The 24269-nt window shown below is 38.7% G+C and overlaps 2 protein-coding genes across 5 annotated transcripts in view; both read right to left on the bottom strand.

Moving 5' to 3' along the window:
* Positions 1 to 2462, bottom strand: part of LOC113659506 (pleckstrin homology domain-containing family G member 3) — a 50553-nt gene extending 48091 nt beyond the window's left edge. For 2 of the 4 annotated variants that reach the window (XM_027172319.2, XM_027172320.2), the window contains exon 1: positions 2195 to 2461. The gene's annotated coding sequence lies outside the window, so the exon portion shown is untranslated. Of the gene's footprint in view, positions 1 to 2194 lie in introns of all 4 variants that reach the window. The other 2 variants (XM_027172317.2, XM_027172321.2) reach the window with 2 other exon arrangements.
* Positions 2463 to 5171: 2709 nt separating this feature from the next.
* On the bottom strand, positions 5172 to 19828 carry spint1a (serine peptidase inhibitor, Kunitz type 1 a). The gene is made up of 11 exons (XM_027172586.2): positions 19536 to 19828; positions 18858 to 19307; positions 17884 to 18038; positions 17498 to 17639; positions 10911 to 11081; positions 10676 to 10723; positions 10309 to 10440; positions 9882 to 9929; positions 9602 to 9784; positions 7889 to 7948; positions 5172 to 6653 (listed from the first exon to the last, which is right to left on the bottom strand). The coding sequence occupies exons 2-11, from the start codon at positions 19276 to 19278 to the stop codon at positions 6463 to 6465; spliced, it is 1551 nt and encodes a 516-aa protein (XP_027028387.1). The 5' UTR covers positions 19279 to 19307; positions 19536 to 19828; the 3' UTR covers positions 5172 to 6462.
* Positions 19829 to 24269: the final 4441 nt, after the last annotated feature.

Genomic DNA, 24269 nt, shown 5'->3' with positions numbered 1-24269 from the left:
CTATATACATTTTTAGATATTTCTATATTTAAAGCCAGAATGTAGATGTAAAAGATGTCTAGATCACTTAACACGATGGTTAAAACGGATTTTTTTTTACTCATTGCATGAAAAGAAGACACAAATACTAAACCTAAACCTTTATTTTTAGTCCAAATCAAGCACAAATGTCCATTATAGACCAAAAGTGCAGCGTATAATCACAAACACTGACACTAAAATCGTTTCATGGTAAATTCTGATCTCAATCCTGGACTTTCAATCACGTGTTCTACACGGTTTCATTTTCAACCACAACTCTGGCAAGGAAACAGTACTTCAGACCTGTGAAGCCAGGGGAACTTTAAGGTAGACAAGGTCAAAGCAAAAACGCTCTGTCTGCTGTTTTTCTTTGTTTTGGTTTTTTTGTAACAGCTGGGTCCAATTACGTACACTCGTTTTAACCAGCAGAACTCACATCTACAAATCTTCCGTCTGTCGAAACTAGAAGACAGAAAACACACAATAAGTGTCAAATGAAAACAAATTAATCGCTTAGGAAGTTCTCTCTCTCTCTCTCTCTCTCTCTCTCTCTCCCCCCAATATATAGAGTTCATTGTGGAGAATTATCACATTCTATAACCGTTTGTGTTACTGTCAAGTATTCCATAAAAAGCATGAAGCAGAGAAGCATGAGCCATTTCTCTGCAAGGTACAGAAGAATATCTCAAGACAAACAACACATTTCTATTGTCATAAGGGAACAGGGAGGAGTATATAATTGTTGTAACTGCTAAGTCTAAAGTAAATAAAAGGCTACCAGACCTGCCACGTTAATCCAAGGCCGTGAACGAAGGCATTTATCCCACATCCTATAAACCATACCAAAAAAATTCCTTCCTATGGACTAATTAAACATCTGTTCAAACTTAGTGAAAGTTTTAAACACTATAAAGCTATTAAAAAAAAGCTTGTTAAAATTCTTCACCCTACAGACCTCTCTGGAATCCCATTGAAAAAAAATATGATTTTTTTTTTTTTTGCTGGTTCTATGTGGAGGAGTAAGTGAAAGAGTGACAAGCTACGGATGTTTGTACGTATATGCTGGGATTTATATAGGAAATCAATATGTGTAAACTCTGATCCAGACCAAAGTTCTGCAGTAAGAGAAACCGCAAAGTAAACACATCAGTTCCGTCACTCCTGTCATTGCCAAATGTGTGTGAATGTTCTCTAGAGTCTGGGTTCAGTGTCTGATAACGCGTGTGAGATGAAACCTTGGTTTTTGTTAAGTATTTTTTTGTTAAGTTAATGACACCACACTACAGTGAGCTTCTCGTCAGCATGCAGCAGGGATACTTTTCCCCCAAGATACTGCAAGTATATTCACATACAGTGAAGTAACAAGGATCACACCAGGATTTGTAGATGGATCATTTTTTAATATTATATCTACATCATGCAGTCTGATGCTGGGGATGTTAAGCCTAGTGGTTAAGGTGTTGGATTACTGATCAGAAGGTCATGAGTTCGAATCCCAGATCCACCAAGCTGCCACTGCTGGGCCGCTAAACAAGGCCTTTAACCCTCAATTGTATACATTAAAATAAATTGCCATCTGAATCTAAATGGCAGAAATGTAAATGCTATGTGATCATTCTTTTCCCACAAAGCTAAATAAACATGCACATCATTGGAAAAACCCTTAAAAAAGTCTTGTATGTTATCATAACAGTATCTTAGGTATTAGCTTCATATATGGGCAGCATATTGTCACACAATGCTTATATGTAAAAAAACAAAAACAAAACAACAACAATAACAAAACAAAACACTAATGTGTCCCAGGAAGAAAAAGAACTAAACTGCTGTAATTTTTTTGCATCTTATATCCTATTAACTAGAAAGGTGTACACTTGGTTACAGGTATATTGTAGCAGCTGGTATTAAGGTTTACAAGGACAAAGTAAACACAAAGGTCTCCGCTTTTCTGTGTAGTTTTGGCGTTTTGTTGTCATTTGCAAAAAAGTATGAAAGGTTGTAGAAGTTTTTGGCGTAAAGAAGAAACAACAACAACAACAACAACAACATCTCATTTGGGGAAACTTTCAAACAAGTTTGTGTAGCTGAAAGAAGCAGCTCGCGCACATTCATTAACTGTCCCTTAATTAGTTAGTTAGTTAGCTAATTAATTAAGGCAGTGTAACGCACTTACCGCACACACGTCTGGTTCTTCACACTAAATACACTGGATCTCATTCAGGACGGATCTCTGCGTAGAAATGCATCACTTCAGATCCGTTCGGCACGAAATCGACGACTACATCCCACATGTGGAGGTCAACACAACTTCAGTATAACACCGCTTCACTTCCCTTCACTACACTACACACTTCTGTAATTACTCGAGCCGCAGGATAAAGAAAGCCCCGCCCACACATGACGTCACCGCGCAGCTTGGCCTGGAAAGGGGGCGTGTCGCTTAGAGAGCGAGTTTACACGCCAAAAAGACATTCCTCGTTTTCCGCTAGCTATTGTTCATTGTTCCATGTGGTAAGATCAGTTGTTCTAAGTTGTTGAAAGTTGTCTAAATACTAAACAGCATTTATTTTGTGTTATCAGGTTTTCACACGTGGTTTTACGTTTCATGTCTTTGCGTATTATTATAATGGTGTCCTGGGAAGTTTCAACTGGTGCAATGAGAAAGCACCTTCCCATATTTTCCTCATATCATTACATATTACTTACATCATCACAGGAGGACCCAATACACACACACACACACACACACACACACACACACACACACACACACACACACACACACACACACACACACAATCATTTGCAAAAGTTTAGGAATCCCTGACAATTTCCATAATTTTCATTTATAAATATTTGGCTGTTTGGATCAACAATTTCATTTTGATCTCTCAAATAACTGAAGGACTCAATAATATTTCAGTAGTGAGAAGAGGTTTATTGGATTAACAGAAAATGTGCAATATGCATCATTTTCATCATTTTATGCATCATTATGCCCAAATTTATCCACCTGTCTAATTTCATTTTGATGCATATTGTACATTTTCTGTTAATCCAATAAAGCTCATTTCACTACTGAACTATTACTGTGTCCTTCAGTTATTTGATAGATCAAAATGAAATTGCTGATCCAAACACCCAAATATTTATAAATGAAAATCATGGAAATTATCTGGGGTTCCTAAACGTTTGCATATGACTGTAATAGATCACATTGTTCTGTACGATGAGTATGCAATAGATTTTGTTTTTATTACATGTATGATTGTGCATGGCTTCTATGTTGTTGTAAACATATAAACATTTATGTAATAGCAGTAGTTGGATGAGGTGTTGAAATGTGATGTGCAAAACAGCAGTTAAAAGCTAATTTGAAGGTAATGACAATAGGGGGTCAATTCTCTCCTAATCAGGGGACACAGATGTGTGCATACAGTAACTGTAATCCTATTGACTGTACTGTAGGCAAAAAAAAAAAATACAATGTGAAAACGACCTACATCTCATGTAATATAAGTAGATCAAACGCGCCCTCTGCTGGTGAAACCACACAATTGCAATAGATCTACATATAAAAAAAAAACATCAACAACAAAAAATACAGGACTGGTTTGCTTTTACTAATGTTTTCCACACCGACACTGGCCTAAATTTATTCCCCAACTGCGTTCATGCATGCTTAATTTTCACGATTTTCCTTATTTATCTTCTTTCTTTCTTGGTCAGTAAGTAGCATTGTCTCGTGCCACTCAGGCAAGTGATCTGTCCTATTCTGCCTGATGCTGTGCAGGTCTTTACATATAACTTTATATCCCAAACTGATTCCTTGTTTTCTCTTTACACCTGTGTTGCGATGAAAAGTTTCCTAGAAGGCACAACACAACAGCAGAAAACCATATCAGGTTCCACTCCTGTCAGCCAAGAGCAAGAATCTGAGATCATGAGACTTATATACATTTAAATACATGATTTTCCCAAATGTTTTAAAATATCTACCAGTTTACAAGCCTCAAGCTGCCATATTGTTTTTGGAGAGAAGGGCCTTATTCATAGGCATGCTTCAATGAAAGCCATACTTGTTCATTCTTTTTTCATGTTGTCATTTGATGGATATAAGCCAATGTTCCACTCAGTTGCTTGCACAATTGTGGGACAGAATTGCCCTGTTTCGTTCCATTATAGGAGCTATTGCACCTAGCGGTCAACATGGCAACAAGCCTTAATAGAGGCTTACTGGGGCAAGAATCATGAAGGAGAAACAGACAAGACTGTTATTGACCAGGTTACCAGGGTGGGATGATTAAATTAAATACAGCATCCACTACAATCTTGTTTTATAGCAAATGATCAGAATTTAACCTATTAAATGTCCACAAATGTAGGCAAAGTGTACTGTAAGTGTAGAGAGAGTGTCTCTGATGTACAGTACAGAACCACAAGATATATTGGAAAGATAAGGAGAATGAATAGGGTGATTTTGCAGTAGATAATGTATATACATCAGACTGACCCTCAGTTTTTCATTGCCCAATTTTCTGGGCTAATTTCATAAGCTTTCATGAGTTTTTTGAGAACTGGTTGGGATGAAATCTGAATCCTGACAACCCTAGTTAAAGCTATTAGCTTTGTGCTGCTCACACGTTAGCAACAGAAAGCGCTCATGGCATTTGGAACACCTTTGTACATGTTAATAATATAAAAATAATAACGACTTAACAGATACCGATAATATTATATAAAGATAACGGATGTTTACGTACAGTCCATAAGTCACAATAACTGAATTTAGACAGTTAAGCTTGATTCTTAATACTGTGTTGCTACCTGGATGATCAGATACTGTTTTTATGTGTTGTGATAGTTGTTCACGAGAAATTTGTTTGTCATGAGCCGTTAGACTTCCCACTGATTAAGAGATAGATCTCCAAAGTAGTTCCCTAAATCAGATTAAATGTTTAGCAGTGGTATACTGTGTGTGTTTCAGTGATTTCAGATTTGACCTTAGTTCCTTATGTTGGCGAAGCTGAGAATGGTGACCATGTGGGCTATAAATCACAGTTTGAGGATGTACAGTAATAAAATAAGTCTGCATCTCTCTCTTCACTGTTCCTCTTGACTCATTATTCCCTACCAAATCAAACACAAGGTCACACTATACATCATGTCTTTTATTGAAGCTTTAAAAACAGGTGAAGACATTTCAAACTTATATTTATAGATATGTACAAAAAGAAGTGAGCAAGTTTTTCACATATGATTGTTTTAGCTTAAACTATTAAAATCTGATTTATGGAAATGTTTTACTGTTTTCTTCAATCATTAATCTATATGCGTTCTTGATGCGTGTTTTAGTCTAGGTCCGACGAACCCATTCTCGTCTAGAAGTAGATCTGAATATTTATATTAGAACTTTAAACCCTGAGTAGTGAGATGCTAATTAAGGAATAGTATAATGCAGAAAATACAAAAAACAAAACACAGTTTTAATTTCCAGAATATAGTTAGCAAACAAAAAAATATATATATGACCTCCTCAAAAGAAACATGTTCAGACCAAGTGGATTACCAAATAAAATTATCTATTAAAAAAATAAAAAAAACAATCAAGGAGTCATTTAAAAGCATCCACAAGGTTTTACAAGAGTTGAGTACTTGTGTATGAGTTCAGATAAAGTGGTTCCAGTCTCAGTCATCCCTGCACGTGCTCACGTCTTCCCCGATTTCCTAGCTGAAAGGCTCAGTTAGCGGATAGTCCGAATTTGCTGTTAGCGTAAGGTCAACTCTAAACAGAGTTTTTCCAGTATTGGTGTAGAGCTTCGTTCTGTTTAATTCCAGTCTTGGGAGCTTCATTTATTGCACATTTTTGACATTTTCCCAGCATTTGAATCTTCCTGTTATTGAAAGTGTTTACACGTTGCTATTTTATTTACTACTGTAGATGAATATGCCAGTGGTGGTTCTTACTTGATGTTTGTCTGCGTTCATGTAAAACATTATTGCATTTCTTTCAAATCGTCAGTAGGACCGAAGTGGGCGATAATCCACTATATATAATCCATTCTCAAGTAAACATCTCAAACTATAAAACCTATATATATATATATGTGTGTGTGTGTGTGTGTATTTTATATATATATATATATATATATATATATATATATATATATATATATATATATATATATAAACATGCACTAGTCTGTTGCTTGTTTATAAGGTTCAGTTAAGGAAATCAAAAGGTGTCAAAAATTGTCCTATATACTTCACAGAGGTCTAGCAAAAATATTTAAAAAGATGCTATTTACAGTAATTCTGTTATTTTGTAAATCGTGAATGTATTACACGCTATAATTCTTAAACACTTAAACGAGCAGATTTGGGTGGTTTACAGCAGAAAAAGCACTGCAGTCTGCAGTAGCTGGACAAAGGAGGAGGGAATCAGATGGGTTTTGTGGTGCTGTTGTAGACAAGTTTCTCAGTGTCGTCCATATGAAGTGTGTGTGTACCATTTGCAGAAATGTGCTGGTGCCTTGACTGCTTCTTCTTCTTGTCCTTTAGGAAGCAGTAACCAAGCACAGCCAGCAAGATCAGGATGGCCAAGCCTAGTGCAACAGCAATGGCAATGGAAACTGAGGGGAAAAAACAAAGAAATGGGGGAAATTGAGGACCGGGGAAGACACACATTGAATGGAGATGTGACAGGACAGACAGTGATGATGGACAGACTTTTTCACACCGTTCCAAACCCAGGATTACCATCGCATTAAACCTCAGCTAGAGGAACGTCTCACACTTGTAATTTAGAATCAGAGTTAGCATTGCTTTTGACCCAGAGTCATGAAAGCCTGCTCTGAAGCCTAGTCAGCACTAGCTCTTTAGAGTTAACCCTGCGCTGGTCCGCCAAACATGTACAGTGTTAAATGACGTGGCGCTAGAATATGGCTAGATGTTTAGCGATGGACACCCAATCAGAAATTGTGCGAACAGTGCGTGCATTATAACACATGTTTTGTACAGTCTCAGTAACTCAGTGTCTTGTGTAAACAGTAGTCACAGAGTTTAACAATAAAACCATCTCCTCTTCACTACAGTTCCATTGGAAACACTATTTTTGTTTTCCCGTTACAGATATGGTGTCTAAAGTCTGTTGGAGACAAGCTGAACGGCACCGTCAGTAATAAGAAGAGTATTTAAGGAACTGACTGAAAATGAGTGAAAGCTGGATATCTATAAAGGCCTGATCAACTACACAACAAACAAAAAATTTGTCTAATCAAAACATCAGACCTGTCTTTTCCTCCCTCACTGATACAAGATAAGTCTTTAGGTGCTGATGCAATAATATTATATGTTTATGAATGCACAGTGTGAAATGTCATCGTTAACCCTGGGAAAAGTATAAACAGTGTGAACCGTGAGCCAAAATAACCCAGGATTCGGTTTACCTGGAATTTACAACAATTCAGCGTTTTCATTACAAAAGCCTTTACATCTATACAAACTTTCCAAAATCTTGAAATTATTATTTTGATCAGTCACCACCAAGCAAGCTGCCTAAGCATACATCATAATATACAACAACAACAATGGAGCAAAACGTAACAGTAACATTTCTTGTATTTGGCAGATGCCCTTATCCAGAATTACTTACAATTTCATCTCATTTTAAACAACTGATGATTAAGGGCCTTGCTCAGGGGCCCATCAGTGGCAGAACATGGGATATGAACTCACAACCTTCCACACAATAGCTAAACACCTTATCCACTAGGCTATTGCATCCCCAGAGGACCAACAAACGATCTGTATAGCTTTTAAATGCAAGCACAATTTTCCTTAAGAAGTTGAACAGCAGTGTAATTACCTGATTGACTGTCTTCTGTCTGCTTCTCAAAGATCGCCCGATTGGCGAAAGCATCTTTCTCTGTAAAAGAGTCAGACAATAATAATTGATAAACTTACATACTATATATAAAGTACGGCTCAGAGAGTAGTTCAAGCTGTAGGAAAACTCTGTAGAATGTATTCTGCTAAATAATAGAAAGATATAACCATTAAATGTGATGCCAGGAGTCTTAAGTGTCGCACACAAGTGTCACGCTCACAGTGGCACTTTCTGGATTTATTGAAATATGAGCAACATTTCCAGATGATACAGAAACAAGCCACTTTAGGGTGGCATCATACCACCCTGGCATGGATTATTGCACAGTAATATGTACTTCCTCACCTATTGTTAGATTATTTTGTTCCATTCTAGAGATTCTCAGTCTTTACCTTAGTAACAATCTGAAGAAAACAACATTAAGGTTTAATATTAAGAGACAAATATCACGTCGGTTTTGGCCTTTGTTTCATGTTATGGATTTCATGCCTTTTACTTTGCCACCCGTCTTGTAATGTTTGTGTTCTGCTTCCGATGCCCTCATGTTCTTTGGCCTAGTGTATGTATCATGTTCTGATTGGATGTGGTTTGTCTTTTGTTCCTGTTCTCATCTGTCATTGGCTCCCTGTATGTATTTGTATTTAACCCTGAGTGTTGCCCAAGTTTTTTGTCTGTTGTCCTTTATGACTGTTTTGTGTGCTCATGTTTCTCATCCTGTTTGCCATTCCCTGGATTACTTTGTGTTTTTGTTTAATAAATCTTCTACCTGCACCTGGATCCTCTGCCTCGGCGTTCAGCGCACGTTACTGAACAACAGACCTTGCTATGGATCCAGCAGTGAGGATTTTACGCCTTCGTCATGGGTGTCGGCCTATTGAGGATTTTGTGGAGGAATTCTCTCAACTCTACTATAAGCTAAAATCTAAATGACTCGACTCTCAAGGACATTTTCCGGTTTGGTTTATCACGGTTAACACCATCACATACCCCACACTGGACTCTAGAGCAATACATAGACTTTGCTTAACTGAGGTTGAGTGGATCTGCTTACACTGTGGGTGTCACACGAGGAGGAAAACGGTGCTAATCTCAAGCCTGCTCACGTCATGCCTGCGGGGTCAGTGGACCTCCATCCCACCCCCAAGACTCCACCACCCTCCCAGACCTTTTGTTGTTTTGGGTGGAGGATAAATCTTCTACCTGCACTTGGATCCTCTGCCTCATCGTTCAACACTCGTTACAGCAAGCTCGACTATAATCAATATATTTTTACTTTTTTGAATGTCATTTCAATTTATTTGAAGATGAGCGAGTCCTCCGGGAATGCCTGCAGGTTTTTAACTGCAGAGTTGTTGTTTTTTTGACTTGACAAAAAAATAAAAAATAACAGGATTCTCTTACACTCCTACCAGTGAAGACATATTCTATGATATGTTTTCGACTCACACAAACCGAAGAGTTTTCTGATGACGTTACAAGATGCATCTTGAAGTAAACCTGCAGAAAATCTGTGGTAATTTTGAAAATTTGCAAGCGCCTGAGAGTATTGCAGAGCTTGCTTGCTTTTGTGTTCTGAGAATATCTGAAATCCCAACACACAAAACCACCAAAAAAAACACAAAATCCTGTATGGACTGATTCGTTAGGGCTTATTAGTGACAGTGAGTAGTGTGTCCCCTAGCTGAAACTCACCAGTGACTTTACTGCAAAACTTCATGCACTTTTCCTCAGTATCAAATTGGTTATCGTTGCCCTGGCAACCACCGTAGTTGAAGCGGCTGCATTTCTGCTCGTATGGGTTGTAGTGCCACATGGTATTGCTGCCTCGGCAGGGTCCTGTGACGGGAGGTTGTGTGCAGTGGCTGGCTGCAATGCCTTAAATGTTGATGGTGGAAGAAAAGAGTTTAAATAAGAAAGAAACATTGACACAATTATAAATAAATAATAAAAAATCATAGTTGATGGTGCAAACCCTTGTCGTCTTCGTTTATGTCAAGCAATCGACGAAACTCTGTGTCCACTGTGCAGAAACAGAAAAAAAAATTAATTTGCAAAAATAATAATAATAATAAATAAAAAAATGGGGGGGGGGGGGGGGTTTGTAAACACTCATCTGCTATAATTTATCACAGTAAAAAGGTTTAGGTATCAGAAGTCTTAGTGCACAGTTTACATAACTTAAATTATGTAAAATAGTTATGTTGCTAGCTTGTTCAAGTCACAGATCACAAATGACTGAGAAATTATTTTGCTTGCAAACCTTTAACAAAGCAAAAGGATGTGATATGAATGTGACAATAGATCATGATTCTGCAAGACTAGCAACATAGCAAGACTAAATAAAGGTATAAAAGGTCAGAAAGCATTTTCTGTTGAGCAACTTGGACCTTGATACCTACTGTTGGCACACTGCTCTTCATCTGAGCCATCGCTGCATTGCTTCTCCTGATCACATTCAAGTTCTTGATCTATGCAACATCCATTAGCACAAGTAAACGTCTCTGGTCCACATGAAGCCCCACACTTTTCATCTAAAAGACAGACCAACCTTGTGAGTTCGGGCATACAAAAGGATTTTCTAGGCCGATATAAACATAATAAATAATTCAACATGAGACTGAAGGCACGAGGTCAAAATTTCAGCACTTAGTGGTGGCCTGTAAAAGATTTCTGGAACCTTACAGTTGACTTGGTTATACATATAGTTTTACTGCGTGTATTCATTTAGATAAGGCAGACATTAAGATAGCGGCTTCGAGGACTTACTCGGAAGATCAATTCGGCCATGTCTTCCTGATGACGAAGACGTGTTGACTGCATCGGACAGATGAACAAACAAATTAGTAGCAAGCATTTGAGGTAGCATTCCAGACATCTAGCCGTGCTTCTGCTTTTCTACACATTTCAGATCTTGTGCCAACTTATACAACGGAATGATAAATCTGTCACATTACCAACAATATTGACGTTCATATTTGTGTTTTACAAACAAGAATGCTACCTGAAACTTTCTCGCAGGCTTGGATGCATTCCGCCTCGGACAGATAGTTATTGCGGTTTGGATTGCAGCCTCCAAAAGTGAACTTCTCACAATGCTCTGTCAGCGCATTGTAGTGCCAGCGAATGAATGAACCACGGCATGGTCCTACCTTCTTGGGCACCAGACAGTGGTCTAGAAAAAAGATCAAACAAAACAGACAAGAATGGAAAAAAACGTAATAGCAGACGAGTGATGTCACATTGTAAAAATGTAGCTATTTATTTCCTCAGCCGATCAACACGTGTTAACTTGATAATTGTTGATCATTTACAACTTCCATTATATATATATATATATATATAACTACAACAGACTCTAATAGAGGCCCATATAGGCAAAAAAAAAAAAAAGGGGTTCCTTATAACATCCATCCATCTGGTCATCCATCCCTCCTCTCTCTTTTACTTATCTGGGTCCATATTGCAGGGGAAACAGTCTAAGCAGAGCAGAGATGCACAGACCTCTTTCTCCTAGCGCCTTCATGGGGATACCCATAATCTCTCAAAAGCCCTGGGGATTCTCCCTGTTGGACATGCCCAAAAATCCTCCACAGAAGCACGTTCAGGGAGCATCCTTTCCAGCTGCCTGAACCAGCTTAACTAGCTACTTTCAAAGCAAAGAAGCAACAATTTTACTTTGTGCTCTTCCCAGAGGGGGGGGAGGCAAACTTTCTTGAGAAGATGAGAACAATTTTGTGTTGCCTTTTTGTGTAGTTGAGATGTAGAGATGTAGTTGAGTCAAAAGTTTTGCTGAAACCTGTAAACCCTGGTTAAATATATTAGCTCATACACAGTTGCTCATTTTTTTTAATTACTCATTTTGCTTGAGGTCGTGCCATTATGTAATGCCATCCTGCCCCAACAATATCTTGATTTTATCTAATATTTTATACCATGGGTGCCCAAAATAAGTACGGGCTGGTCCAAGAGCAGGCACTTTACCAGCACACTCCAGGTCTACACTTTCGTAAAAAGGATAAAGTGACGTGACATACAGTACGGTGACCCATACTCAGAATTCGTTCTCTGCATTTAACCCATCCAAAGTGCACACACACAGCAGTGAACACACACACACACACACACACACACACACACACACACACACACAGACACACACACAGAACACTGAACACTGAACACACACACGGAGCAGTGGGCAGCCATTTATGCTGCGGCACCCGGGGAGCAGTTGGGGGGTTCGGTGGCCGGACCGAGACTCGAACCCTTAGGATTACGAGTCAGACTCTCTAACCATTAGTCCACGACTTGCCCCAAATTTTACTACAAGGCTACTGTCTACCTTACAGCTATGTGCAGAGACGTTGATAGCAACAGCGAGACAGACTTTAATTGATATCAAATGATAAACATACTGGTGCAGCAGTAGTAAAACATCTAAACAGCCTGTACACATCAGATCCAGTACACAAATGTACAGTGCAGCACACCGGACATTTCACAAGCCAAGCCAAGCCGCTTTTATTGTCATTTCAACCATATACCTGTATAGGTGATACAGTACATAGTGAAAATGAAATGAAACATTTCTCCAGGACCACGGTGCTACATAAAAGAGCATAGAGCTAAATAAAACAGCACAAAGCCAAGGACTTACAGAAAATAAGTAAGTAAGTTAGTTCATTCTACTAAACGAGTTCATAAGTAGGTGATGTTTCTCAGTATCGCACAATCGACGGCAAACGAGTTTCTCAGTCATTCACATCTGACAAATGTTCCTAATTCTGTTGTCTAGTTTCTACTGCATCTTTGCTTTGTCTGTAGACTTGACAGCCATGTACTAACTAACTAAAACCATTAACCATTAAACAGAAGGATTTCCTTATTGCAGGAGAATTACAGCCATGTGCTCCATATGGCCAGACACATGTACACACCCATATGTGTGGCCTCCCTATACTGTTGCCACAAAGTTTAAGCACACAGTTGTATAGAATGACTTTGTATGCTGTAGCATTAAGATTTCCCTTCCCGTTGGATCAAAGAGGCCCGAACCTGTTTGAGAAGGACAATGCTGCTGAGCTCAATGAAGACATGTTTTGCCAAGGTTGACATGGACGAACTTAAGTGATCTGAGCCTTGACCTTACCTGATTCCAATGAACACCTTTGGGGTGAATAAGGAGCGTCGGCTGAGCACCAGGCCTTCTCACATAACATCTTTATCACTTAATGCCCGAACTCACTGATGCTTTAGAGATTGAATGAAGCTAAATTCCAAGATCTAGTGGAAAGGTTTACTAGAATAGAAGGCTGTTATAACAGCAAACTGGGTGGTGGTGGGGGTAATTACTTTTTAAAATTGTACCAAACCTTAACACACACAGAGGTCCATATGTCTGAAGATGTGTGTGCTTCTGTTTATCATATAACAAAGGTTTTCATTACAAATGGTTGTCAGCAACAACTTGAAAAACGTCTTATTTGGTACGTCCTTATTTTGGATTACTGACCTTGTGCACATGAACTGGCATAGACTCTGCGAGTGTGCATAAAGCCTTATGATCTAGAGCTTTGACCACCACCAACTACAGATCCAGCTCTTTCAGTAGAGAGCGCATCATGATGCCAAGGCCATAAACGAGGGCAGGAGAAGTGAGGCTAAAGCTAAACCAACACTCTCCCAAACCTTTTTAATACAAATGTATAACCGATGGTTGGTCACGCTGAACCATTAAACCACACCTCTCATTCCATAGTTCTCATTCATGAGAATTAACACAAAATATGCCAAGCATGTGATGACTGAGCCATAGCTATTAACTGAACTGCAAACGAAAGGAGGTAGAGCATACATCGGAAACCGCACCAGGTTTTTTTTAGATTTCTGAAGAACACTTGATAAAGCACTAAAAATAACAAGGCTTTTAATGATTAACCATTAATTTTTAAGGAGAACCAAATAATTCACTGGATATATAAGCACTAACATTCACGTCAACATATGCCATCTGACAGCTAACAATGTCTATAGTATTTCTATAGTGACAACCGCCAAGAGCAAAAAAACAAACAAACAATACAATCAGCAAGAGAGAGGAGAAAAACAAATATGGGGACCGAATACAGATACAGATAGTAGGCTACAATTTGGATTACAAGCATTATTCAAATCCAGTTAGGCTCCATTTAAAAAAAGTGTTTGATGCCTCGTTCCAACGTTTCTTTTCTGATTTCTCAAGTTCATTCAACGCCATCTAAACTCTCCTGATAAATAAGTGTAGAATGTAGCTTGACGCCTCCATGATCTCCAAGAAGGTGACAGACCTCTGGTCAGACAGACGTCAGTTCATGCAGCTGGGGTGCTGCCCTGTCTGAGAGCCTGTGTTGTCACGGTTCCTTTTCTTTACCCTGTACACCACAGACCTCCAAGTACAAGTCAGACCTCAGTCACCTACAGAACGTATTCTGTGGTTAAGCTCATCAGGAAGCTTGACAGGGAGAAGAGTATTAGGACCTAGTAGCCAAATGTGTTGACTGGTGTGTGGCATGAACCCTCTACTCTTGGCAAATATGATGGTGGTTGACTTGAAGAAGGCAAAGGACCACAAGTAGACCGATAAACATCATGGGACAGAATGCTGAGTTGGTTGAAACCTGTAAATACCTTGGTGATGACAGGCTGGACTGGAAGGAAGACTCTAAAGGACCTCAGGATCTATTTAGGGCAACCTTAATGTTTACAGCAAGATGTTGGATATACAAAAATCTGTTGTTGTGAATGCAGTCGGCTTTGTGGCAGTATGCTTGGGGCAGGTGCAGCTTGAGCACATGAGAAACACGGATGTTCTGTAAACTGGTAAAGAAGGTTGACGCGGTCTTGGATGCTTTCTGGACAGCTTCGTCGGGGTCATGGAAAGGACACATCCTCTCCATGATTTATCGATCGAACAGTGGAGAACATTCGGCGACGACGTTTCTACCAACAGCGATCACCCTGCACAATAATTCACTGTGCCAGGAAAATGATCAACCACTAGAGCCTTCCGTTCTAGACAGCAAGCCCGGTTTCATTTTTGCACATTTTACTGCAATGTTGATAAATGTCTCTATTTGTTAGATGATCAGCTGATCAGATCTACTTTGCTCCTTATCTGTTACTGCTTGTGCTTTCACAATTAGTCCGAGTAATGTTTTTTTTATAGCTTATAATAATGTACATGATATATACTCTATTTTTATTATACTTGATTATCTCATCTGATACACAATTTACAGCTGTCATGTGTGAATTTAATTAAGGGAGCTAAAGAAAAAGTCGAAACTATTTTATTTATTTAAAAAAAAAAAAAAAAAAAAAAAAGACACCACAAATATGATGTGAAGTACAGCTAACTCATCATAGATCATTCACTGAATCTCACGCACAGGAAACCAGATGATGCATATGTTCTCTTTCTCTACGTGTGAAACTCGAAATGAAAACCAGCTCAACCAGTTTCACAGCCTTAAAGACGAAAGCGTTGCACAAACCAAGACTCATTTCCGCTTTCTCGCGTATGTTGGATCACTTTTTCCTTTTCTACTCCTGAAGTCCCTTGTTTGTTTTTTTTAAAGGATGGGATTTTGTTAAGGAAAATCACAATCAAAGTGTCTTTATTAAGCTTGATTTAAATTCAATCATTGGTGCTAGGAAACTCAACAAGGAAATTATTAAAAAAACAAAAACAACAAAAACAGGACAAGTCAAATTAAAGGACATGATGTAAGCAACGTGTAACATGGCCAAAGATTCTTAAGGAATCCTAAAGTTGTTCATCTTGACAGCCATCAAGATTAGTAATACACAGAATTGACTACTTCTTTTATACACGCACTGAGCACTTCATTAGAAACTCTTGTACACCTTCTCATTCAAACGGTTACCCAATTATTGGCAGTGCAATGCACAGAAGCATGCCGACAGGTCCCACCATCTCAGAGTCGGGTATACGGCAAGACTCCCTGTTGTTCCCCCAGCCCCACAGCTAAGTCACTGGCTATCTTCAAACGACAGGTGAAGACATGGCATAAAAGGTGAAATGTAAAAACGACATGAACTTCGAGTAATATTCAACCCAACCACAAGAATGGCAAAAATATAATCTCAAAATCAGAATTTTCACCATGGCATGGTTGTTGGTACCAGACGTGCTGGTTTGAACTGGACATTTCACACACGTCAGTCACTAGAGTTTTCCCAAAATAGTGTGAACAACTACAGAAATCCTGTGAACGGAGGTGGAGTAACTCGGATGATCACGGTGTACAACCGTGCAAAAAAAACATCTCAGAATGCAGAAGCTTGAGGCAGATGGACTACAACAGCAAGTGACCACATCAGATCCTGTCTGTCTGAGGCTGCAGTGGGCGCAGGCTTCCCCAAACTGGTTAATGGACAGCAGACTGGAGAAACATTTCTGACATGACAGATAGTGTAAATAAGGTTCTCTTCACACACTTTGTCACCAAATGAAGACGGCCTATTTGACCACATGAATCCATTCTCACAGCCACAATTTACCATCTTCTAATGGTTACTTCCAAGATAAAAATCACAAAACAAAAAGGCATTTGAAACCAGTTTCATGAACATGACAATGAGCTCAGGGTCTTCAGCGGTCTTTACAGTCACCGGATACGAATCGAATATGCCAGCCATGTGGAAAAAACAAGGGATATACAGCATGAAACTGTGCTAGCCAACATCATGTGGAATTCATGCCATGAAGAACTGAGGCTGTATTGAGAGCAAAGGGAGAGGATTTCTAATAGTGTTCAGTGAGTGCGTATGGAGTTTAGTTCCTTATTAGCATTTAAAAAAAAAACAACTTTTAAATAATCCAATTTCTCTGTTGTAATTTAAAAATAGTACAGAATTTCCAAACACTAGTCAACACCTTTGTTCTTCATTAGCGTGTGGAATAAAATAAAGATTCCAAGTAAGACTTTTTTTTTCCAACCGCTTTCAGTTATACTGTATATCAAGGCACTGGACATTCTAGCAGACCGTTTGAGCTTTTACTAGAAAAATAAAAGTTATTGACTTTATTCCCATTATTCAAATTCCTCATTACTAATTTTGACTGAACTGTTGATTGATTTTAAATATTAATTTGACTAAAGGAACAAACCAGCAAGAGTTACATGTGTGATATTAAAGCGTTTGTTTCATGTTAATTACATTTACTCATTGTTGGTAATGATCAATCAGGTAGATCCCAGAAACCACCAATCAACCTTGATGGGACACCATTCCATCCCATCACACCATGAATACACACATTAACACCTTTTAGTTTAGCCAATCTGCCCACATGCATGTTTTTGGATTAAGGGGGTGGGAATAAGATCCAGAAAACCCCACAAACACAGGGATACCATCATATCATGTTCATCTCAATGATAATATTTGCCAACAGAACACACTGCATATGAGATATGGTCATAAACATGGTATATAAATACTGAGAGAACTCACGTCTTAGCGGCGTCAGTATCAAACTGCGCTGACAGCTTATAGTAGGTTTGTGGTAAAGCAAATACTCACGGTGTGACTGTTCAGGTGTGAGGACCAAGATAGTGACCTCTGCTGAGTCAGACTGGCCAGCGTTGTCCATGATGGTGAGCCTGAACTTATACACTCCAGCAGACAGACCAGACACTCTCACTTCATCTTTGAAAGTGGTTTTCTGAAAGCAACAGACACACAGAGCTGTCCTTCAAAATCCAAATCTAAAATTGTGCTCGAAATGTGTGAGATGAAGGTGAACATGTGGTAAACGTTATGTAAAAATCTTAATGAGTTTATCTTAGAGTTTAGAGAATGTGGAATGCTCTTTAACAAGTCTACAGCCTTTAGAAAACCATAAGCAGTTCCTGTCTTTCTACTAAAGCAGAAGTAGAACCTGGAGCCCGATAAGATATTTTACACACCTCGAGGACAGTGTGGCTTCCATACACCTGCTCCCACTTGTAATCCACAATTTCACCATCATCCTTACACTCAACGCCATTGAGGATCACAACGTCATGAGGCTGCACCACTCTGTCCTGTCCTGCCATTGCCCTCGGAGGATGATCCTTTTTTTCTGACCAAGACAAGACAACAAATTGTGATCACATTTTATAAACAGCGGTGAAAGCAGGTCGTTACGGTCCACAAACAAGTCATAACAGGTCTGAGGCATGTGCACATACGTGTGCTCTTTATGAGTATTTCAACAGGAAGGCAAGAGGGAATCTTGAATTACAGGAACTGTTTTCCAAGAAAAGGTACGGTTTAAGGATGAAAACAAAGCAAAACACTAAAAAATAAATAAATAAAAAAATACATAACAAGGATGATCACTGAAGTGATTCCACATCTGAGACCACTCAAGAGGTTCGCTGTGACAAGACTGGATTAGATCGTAGATGATTTTTAAAGAAAACTGATTACATAAAACACATTATATAGATATTTTGATGTTGCACCGTCACATGCTTTATAAGTCAAATAGAACTGTAGGCTATTTAGCAAAAGAGAAACTGATTAAACAGAAACACAAGATAAAAACAGAGAACTAATCCCACGTGAGGAATGAATTCTGTTTTATGGAAGTTTTACGTAATATTTCTATACTAATCTCGAATAATAGACTAGATGACCTAAACCACGTGAATGTATTAAAGATTACGATAGTAAAAACATATAAAAATGAGATATGTATTAAAAAATAAATTTTAAAAATCAGCATAGCATTTTATATATGTATTTAATTCCTATTTTTAAGTTTATTTAAAAAAATAATAATAAAATAGAAATAGAATTAAATTACACACCGATCCCGAACACAATATCGTAATCCCAGTTCTGATCTTTTTCCTCCACTTTCTAAATAATTCAAAACATTTTTATTCTCTTTTACCTGGATCATATTTCTCCAAGTAGTTGGCAAAGTCAGAGGTCAATAAATAGTTGCTGAAACCCATCTTTCGGATAAAGCGGCACGCTTTCTTCTGCTTATACAAACAGTTGAAGAGGAAGCAGGACTTGATGGACCCTTCTTGAGCTCCATTTTCCATTAAAGCCAGGTTACATTTGGGCTCTTTGCAGCACGCCGACACACAATCTTTGGGTCCGGACACCTGCGGAGGAGATCCGAGGAACTCGGCACCTTCATTCACAGACTCGTCCGTGTCTAAAACGAAGTCTTCCTTTCCTTTTGTGAACTTGCTAGTGCACTGTTCTACAGGGTTCTGGGCCAGGACAAGAGTCTGAATCAGAGACGTGGTCAGAACGAACACCCAGATCCGAGGAGGCATGATCGTGATCGTGATCGTGATCATCAGGTCTCCTGTCTTCACTTTGACGTGCTCTGAAAACAAATCCACAAACAAACCCAAAAGGCTTCTTGTTATCACACCGAGCAGACTCGACTTTCCACAAAAGTCCAGAACAGGATGTATACAGTAAACAATTAATAAATACCCAACAAACTGTATAAATACAGTATAACCCATACCCCTCTCCCTCCCCCCTTTTATATACCCTCTATACGCCTTTGTAGGCCTTTAACCCTAAACAACAAAGTGACCAGTCTTACCGGTTAAAAAACAATATTCCAGACGTCTTCCTTAACTTTCTTTAATCGACGAGGCTTCCTTTTTTTTTTTTTGTTTCCTTTAAGACTTTTTTCAGTCCATATTACTCTTTCCAGTGAAAAAAGATACGAACGTTACAAGTTTCGGTGAGCAAATGACGTCCTCTTTCCTCGGCAGGTGTGTCCGATACCTGCGAACCAGGAAGTGTAATTTGACGCCCCACACAGTCTGGGAGCGCACCTGAGTAGTCACAGTGCACAGGAGGGTTTATACACTGTTACAGCCTGTGTTGTGTTGTTCCGACTCTATACAACTTTGTCTTCACACACAACCAGTGATACTTGATCTGGGCCACTCCTCTCTGACACTCAAAGTGGTTTATTAAAAGGAGAAAATACCCAAGAACACTGTGCAAAAAGTAAACAAACATGTTTCAGGCTACTGGAAGAAAGGATTATTAAAAATGTTCAATATTGTCGTTTAAAAAAAAGAAGAAAAAAAGAATTATTTTAAATGCTTCTACGAAACAATGGACTATTTATGCTCCAATCATTTCGTTTCTTTTCATTTGATTTATTTATAACCTCTAAGAAACAGCATAGTCATAGCATATGACTAGGAACACAGGCAAAAAAAAAGGCCACAAGGTGGCAGTCTTGTGCAAACATGGAGATGACAAAGGAAAAAATAAATAAAAATAAAAATAAAATAAAATAAAAAACTTTCAAGCTGGGTTCCTGGTTAGCATGTTTTGTATCTCTATCGCCAGTAAAAAATAATAATAAACATGAACCTTATACGTTTTGGGTTAAATTAGATTTTGTTCACATTCATGTATCAGGACTTTCTGATATTTGAGCCACAGAGTGTTTTATCAGGTGACATGAGATACAACTTTTAAATTTCATTATTTAATGAATCAATCAGTCCATTCATCGCTCCATCCCTCCATCCATCTTTTGGAACTATTTTACCTTGGTGAGCACACACACACACACACACACACACACACACACACACACACACACACACAGAAACACACACACACACAGAAACACACACACACACACACACACACACACACACACACACACACACACACACACACACACACACACACACACACACACATTTACATCTAGATGCAAAGTGACATGCCTAGGCTACTAACCCAAATGTTTATGGAAGGTGGAAGGAAACCAGAAAACCCTCAGCAGGAAACCCAAGCCCACCCACCCACACACACCTGACCATCGCACATTTGGTGCTACTTGAAATGAACATCCCAAGTTTTAAAGCACATCTCAAGTTCTAAAGTAAACTTTTCCATAAAGCCGAGGCTTTATCTCTTGCTTTATCTTTATCTTCTTGATATTCTACACAAATGTACTGGTTCCTGAAGACCCAGGCTGAATGAGATCTGGCTTAATTCTTTTTAATGCTCTGCACTGCCATTTGTGTCCAACATTGATCCTGGATCCTGGTTTGTGCCTTTGGCTGGGTAGCAGTATTGCAAAATCTAGAGCTGCATGAAAACACAGACCCTGTTTCAACTTGCTACTGGAGTTCAGTCCCACTTATTTCCACTATTTGGCCATTATTTTAAATGAAATATTTATGATTAAAATGCATGTAGTTGGATTTATAATTTACCATCATTGTAATTGTATTAATTTTCGAATGGAAATGAATTTTAAATCATATTTCACTATGTGAGTAGGATGTGAAATACAATTAGTGCAAATCATTTATTATTCATTCTTCTTCAGTAGCTGCTTTATTTGTGCCATCTTTTTAAAGGAGTTAAAGTTGCAACAAGCGACAAACCTAAACTGCAGAAGATTCCACTGCTAATATGCACCTTTCTGATGCTTATTGCAATGTTGTTATTGCCGGAAGAATCAAATATATGATTCTCTTATTTTTCAGGATAGTTTTGTGCATCTGAGATTAACTAGTGTATAATCTGGTGTGTATTAAAAATGCTTAATTTTGCTGCAGAATTTATGCAGAAAAAGATTTTTTTTTTTTGCAGAAATCTACTCGAATTGGTGAAACTGCATGCACTGGATTCTTCTCTTAAACTCCTACAAGTGAAGCTACATATGTAATTACTTTCTATGCTGTACTCATGTTTGACGCATGTGAACAAGATACCATTCTGTTTGATATCTAAGTGTCTTGTTTAAATTTTTTTTTGTTGCATAAAATACAGCAAGAACCACCATTCTGTACCAATAGTTTTCTAATCCTCTCTGTCTCTATTCAGAATGCTCGAGATCAGACAGAAGAGCATTGTGGACTTACTTTGACCTTCTTTTGGACCACGTATTCCTGTTGAAGGAAGCTTCAGAAGAACTGTGTGTGAGCACGAAAAGAAGAATTAGCCATTTACTAATAGACAAAGATAATCTGTAATGAAGCTTTCCACTTTTTAAGTCTCGCCGCTTAAGGGATTTTAAGGGATGTTGACATAAACACATAAAAGATAAATGACTACAATCTGAGTTGATCATTTTAAGAAGTTTGACAGAAAATTGCTACGTGAAAATTGATCATGAGCTTGAATGAATTTGGATTGTAGACACCAAAGGCAAACGTCTCACACTACTCTGTTAGCATGTAGCATAGTACTACCTTCTTATGCACCAGACAGTGGACTAGACTACTTTGAATTTTAGTTATTTTTCACTGACAAATAAAAGTGAAAGACCCTCGTTCAAATAAAAGTGAAAGACGTTCGCCTCACACCACCAGGGTCGGGGTTCGATTCCCGACTCCACCTTGTGTGCGTGGAGTTTGCATGTTCTCCCCGTGCCTCGGGGGTTTCCTCCGGGTACTCCGGTTTCCTCCCCCGGTCCAAAGACATGCATGGTAGGTTGATTGGCATCTCTGGAAAATTGTCCGTAGTGTGTGAGTGTGTGAGTGAATGAGAGTGTGTGTGCCCTGCGATGGGTTGGCACTCCGTCCAGGGTGTATCCTGCCTCGATGCCCGATGACGCCTGAGATAGGCACATGCTCCCCGTGACCCGAGAAGTTCGGATAAGCGGTAGAAAATGAGTGAGATGAGATGAGACCCTCTTCTATTCGGGCATGACTGTGCCCCAGTACACAATCCATGGTGTGGAAGAACCTGACTGGCCCTGACCTTAACCCCATCGAACACCTTTGAAATGAACTGGAACGGAGATTGTGACCCAGACCTTCTCGTAAAACATCAATGCTTGACCTATCTGCAAATGGGGACCATCTCCTTATCAATGGCTGTTTATTTAGAATATGATGTCATTAAAGATCTTGGTTTGGTGTTCCAATACTTTTGTCTATCCAGTTTACTGGACTAGTACTACACATCTCTTTTCTTTCAAGTGTTCTTTTCATCATCACGTTTAGTGTGGTTCTGCTTATCTTAGATTACACTTAGACACTTAGATCCAGTGGCAACTTGTGCAAAGGGACAGGCAGAACCCCAGCATATGTATCTGTATAGCTGTTCAACAAATGTTAATCTTCATAAAGTTTGTTGACATACTAATAAAATAATTGTCACAGAGGTTACATTTTTACATCTTATGTTTGATGTGAACATTAATACATTAAATAGAGCTTGGCTTTGTCTGTATGATATACTGCAATGCTGTAAAATGATATGAGTTTCTAATAAAGTGGACGATGCTCGTTTCTATCGTCTCAAACAGGGTGTCAAATTCCTCTCAGACTAACTAGGATAACTATCCACATTGCATAACTCATTTGGGTCAACAAAAAAGCACTAATGCTTCATTAACTCTAATATTTGATAATTCATCTAAATGTATTGGTATATTATTTATACAAAATTTAATATATCACAATCAAATCAGGCAACCAGACTAAAATTTATAACAAAAAAAATCCTCACATTTCCAAATGATGGCTTTAACATAACCACAAACCAGGTACATCAGTAGTATAGCATGTAAATCTAAGCTATTACACAAATAAAACAGATTAACAGCCAAGACCCAAATTAAAAGGCTTCACCAGACCAGCAGTGAACAGATTATCATGCATGTCATCAAAGTGGCTCACCGCAAAAACGAAGAGGACGTCATTTGCAAGAAGACAAGCTAACTCATCAAATTCACGGTTATGCAACTAGACAAAAATATGAGTGTCTGGCTTTGCATTCACTGCTTGTGAAACTCAAGCTGAAAACCAGCTCAACTAGTTTCACTGCCTTAAAGATGAAAGTATGTCGCAGACAGAATATTTCTTCTCACACACTAGATCACTTTTTACTAGCTTTTTTCTAGCATTAGCATTTAAAAATGGACAAGGTGTGACGCACTGTGTGTTGTGGCACCTCTATCATAGTCAGTTTGATGCTCTTCTGTGGAATCAGACCAGATAGGATATTCTTCACTCCCCATACGCATCAATAAGCCTTGAGTGCCCAGACCCTGACTGATTCAGATCCTGCTTGCCCATTTTTCCTTCTTCTTAAGGAGTCAAAGAGAGGATAGCAAAAGGATATCAAATGCACAAACAAAAGTCTTGACTGCTTGCTGTGTTTATTCTTAATTTGAACCCTTGTGTGTTCTTGCTTTGGTGTGATTTGTTTGAGCATGTGTGAACACAGCAGTCACACTTGGGTGCAGACCAAATCAATATGTTATGTGTAAGTAGGTCTCGGTCAGGTTTGAGCAAACACTAGTGTGGTTCTCTTGCAGTAAGGAAACAACTGCAGGAAGTGA

The sequence above is a fragment of the Tachysurus fulvidraco genome, chromosome 12, assembly GCF_022655615.1.
Source record: "Tachysurus fulvidraco isolate hzauxx_2018 chromosome 12, HZAU_PFXX_2.0, whole genome shotgun sequence".
NCBI lineage: Eukaryota > Metazoa > Chordata > Actinopteri > Siluriformes > Bagridae > Tachysurus > Tachysurus fulvidraco.
The sequence above is the reverse complement of the archived record's forward strand: the minus strand, read 5'-3'. Positions and strand labels throughout refer to the sequence as shown.

What these genes read in the sequence shown, in the direction of transcription:
- spint1a (XM_027172586.2), bottom strand. Translation starts at nt 19,278, where the DNA reads ATGATCACGATCACGATCACGATCATGCCTCCTCGGATCTGGGTGTTC. An exon ending in TGAAGAGCAGTGTGCCAACA is followed by an intron (nt 9,930 to 10,308) that starts GTAGGTATCAAG and finishes GTTTCTGCACAG; the next exon opens with TGGACACAGAGTTTCGTCGA. An exon ending in GTTTTGCAGTAAAGTCACTG is followed by an intron (nt 7,949 to 9,601) that starts GTGAGTTTCAGC and finishes ACTCTTTTACAG; the next exon opens with AGAAAGATGCTTTCGCCAAT.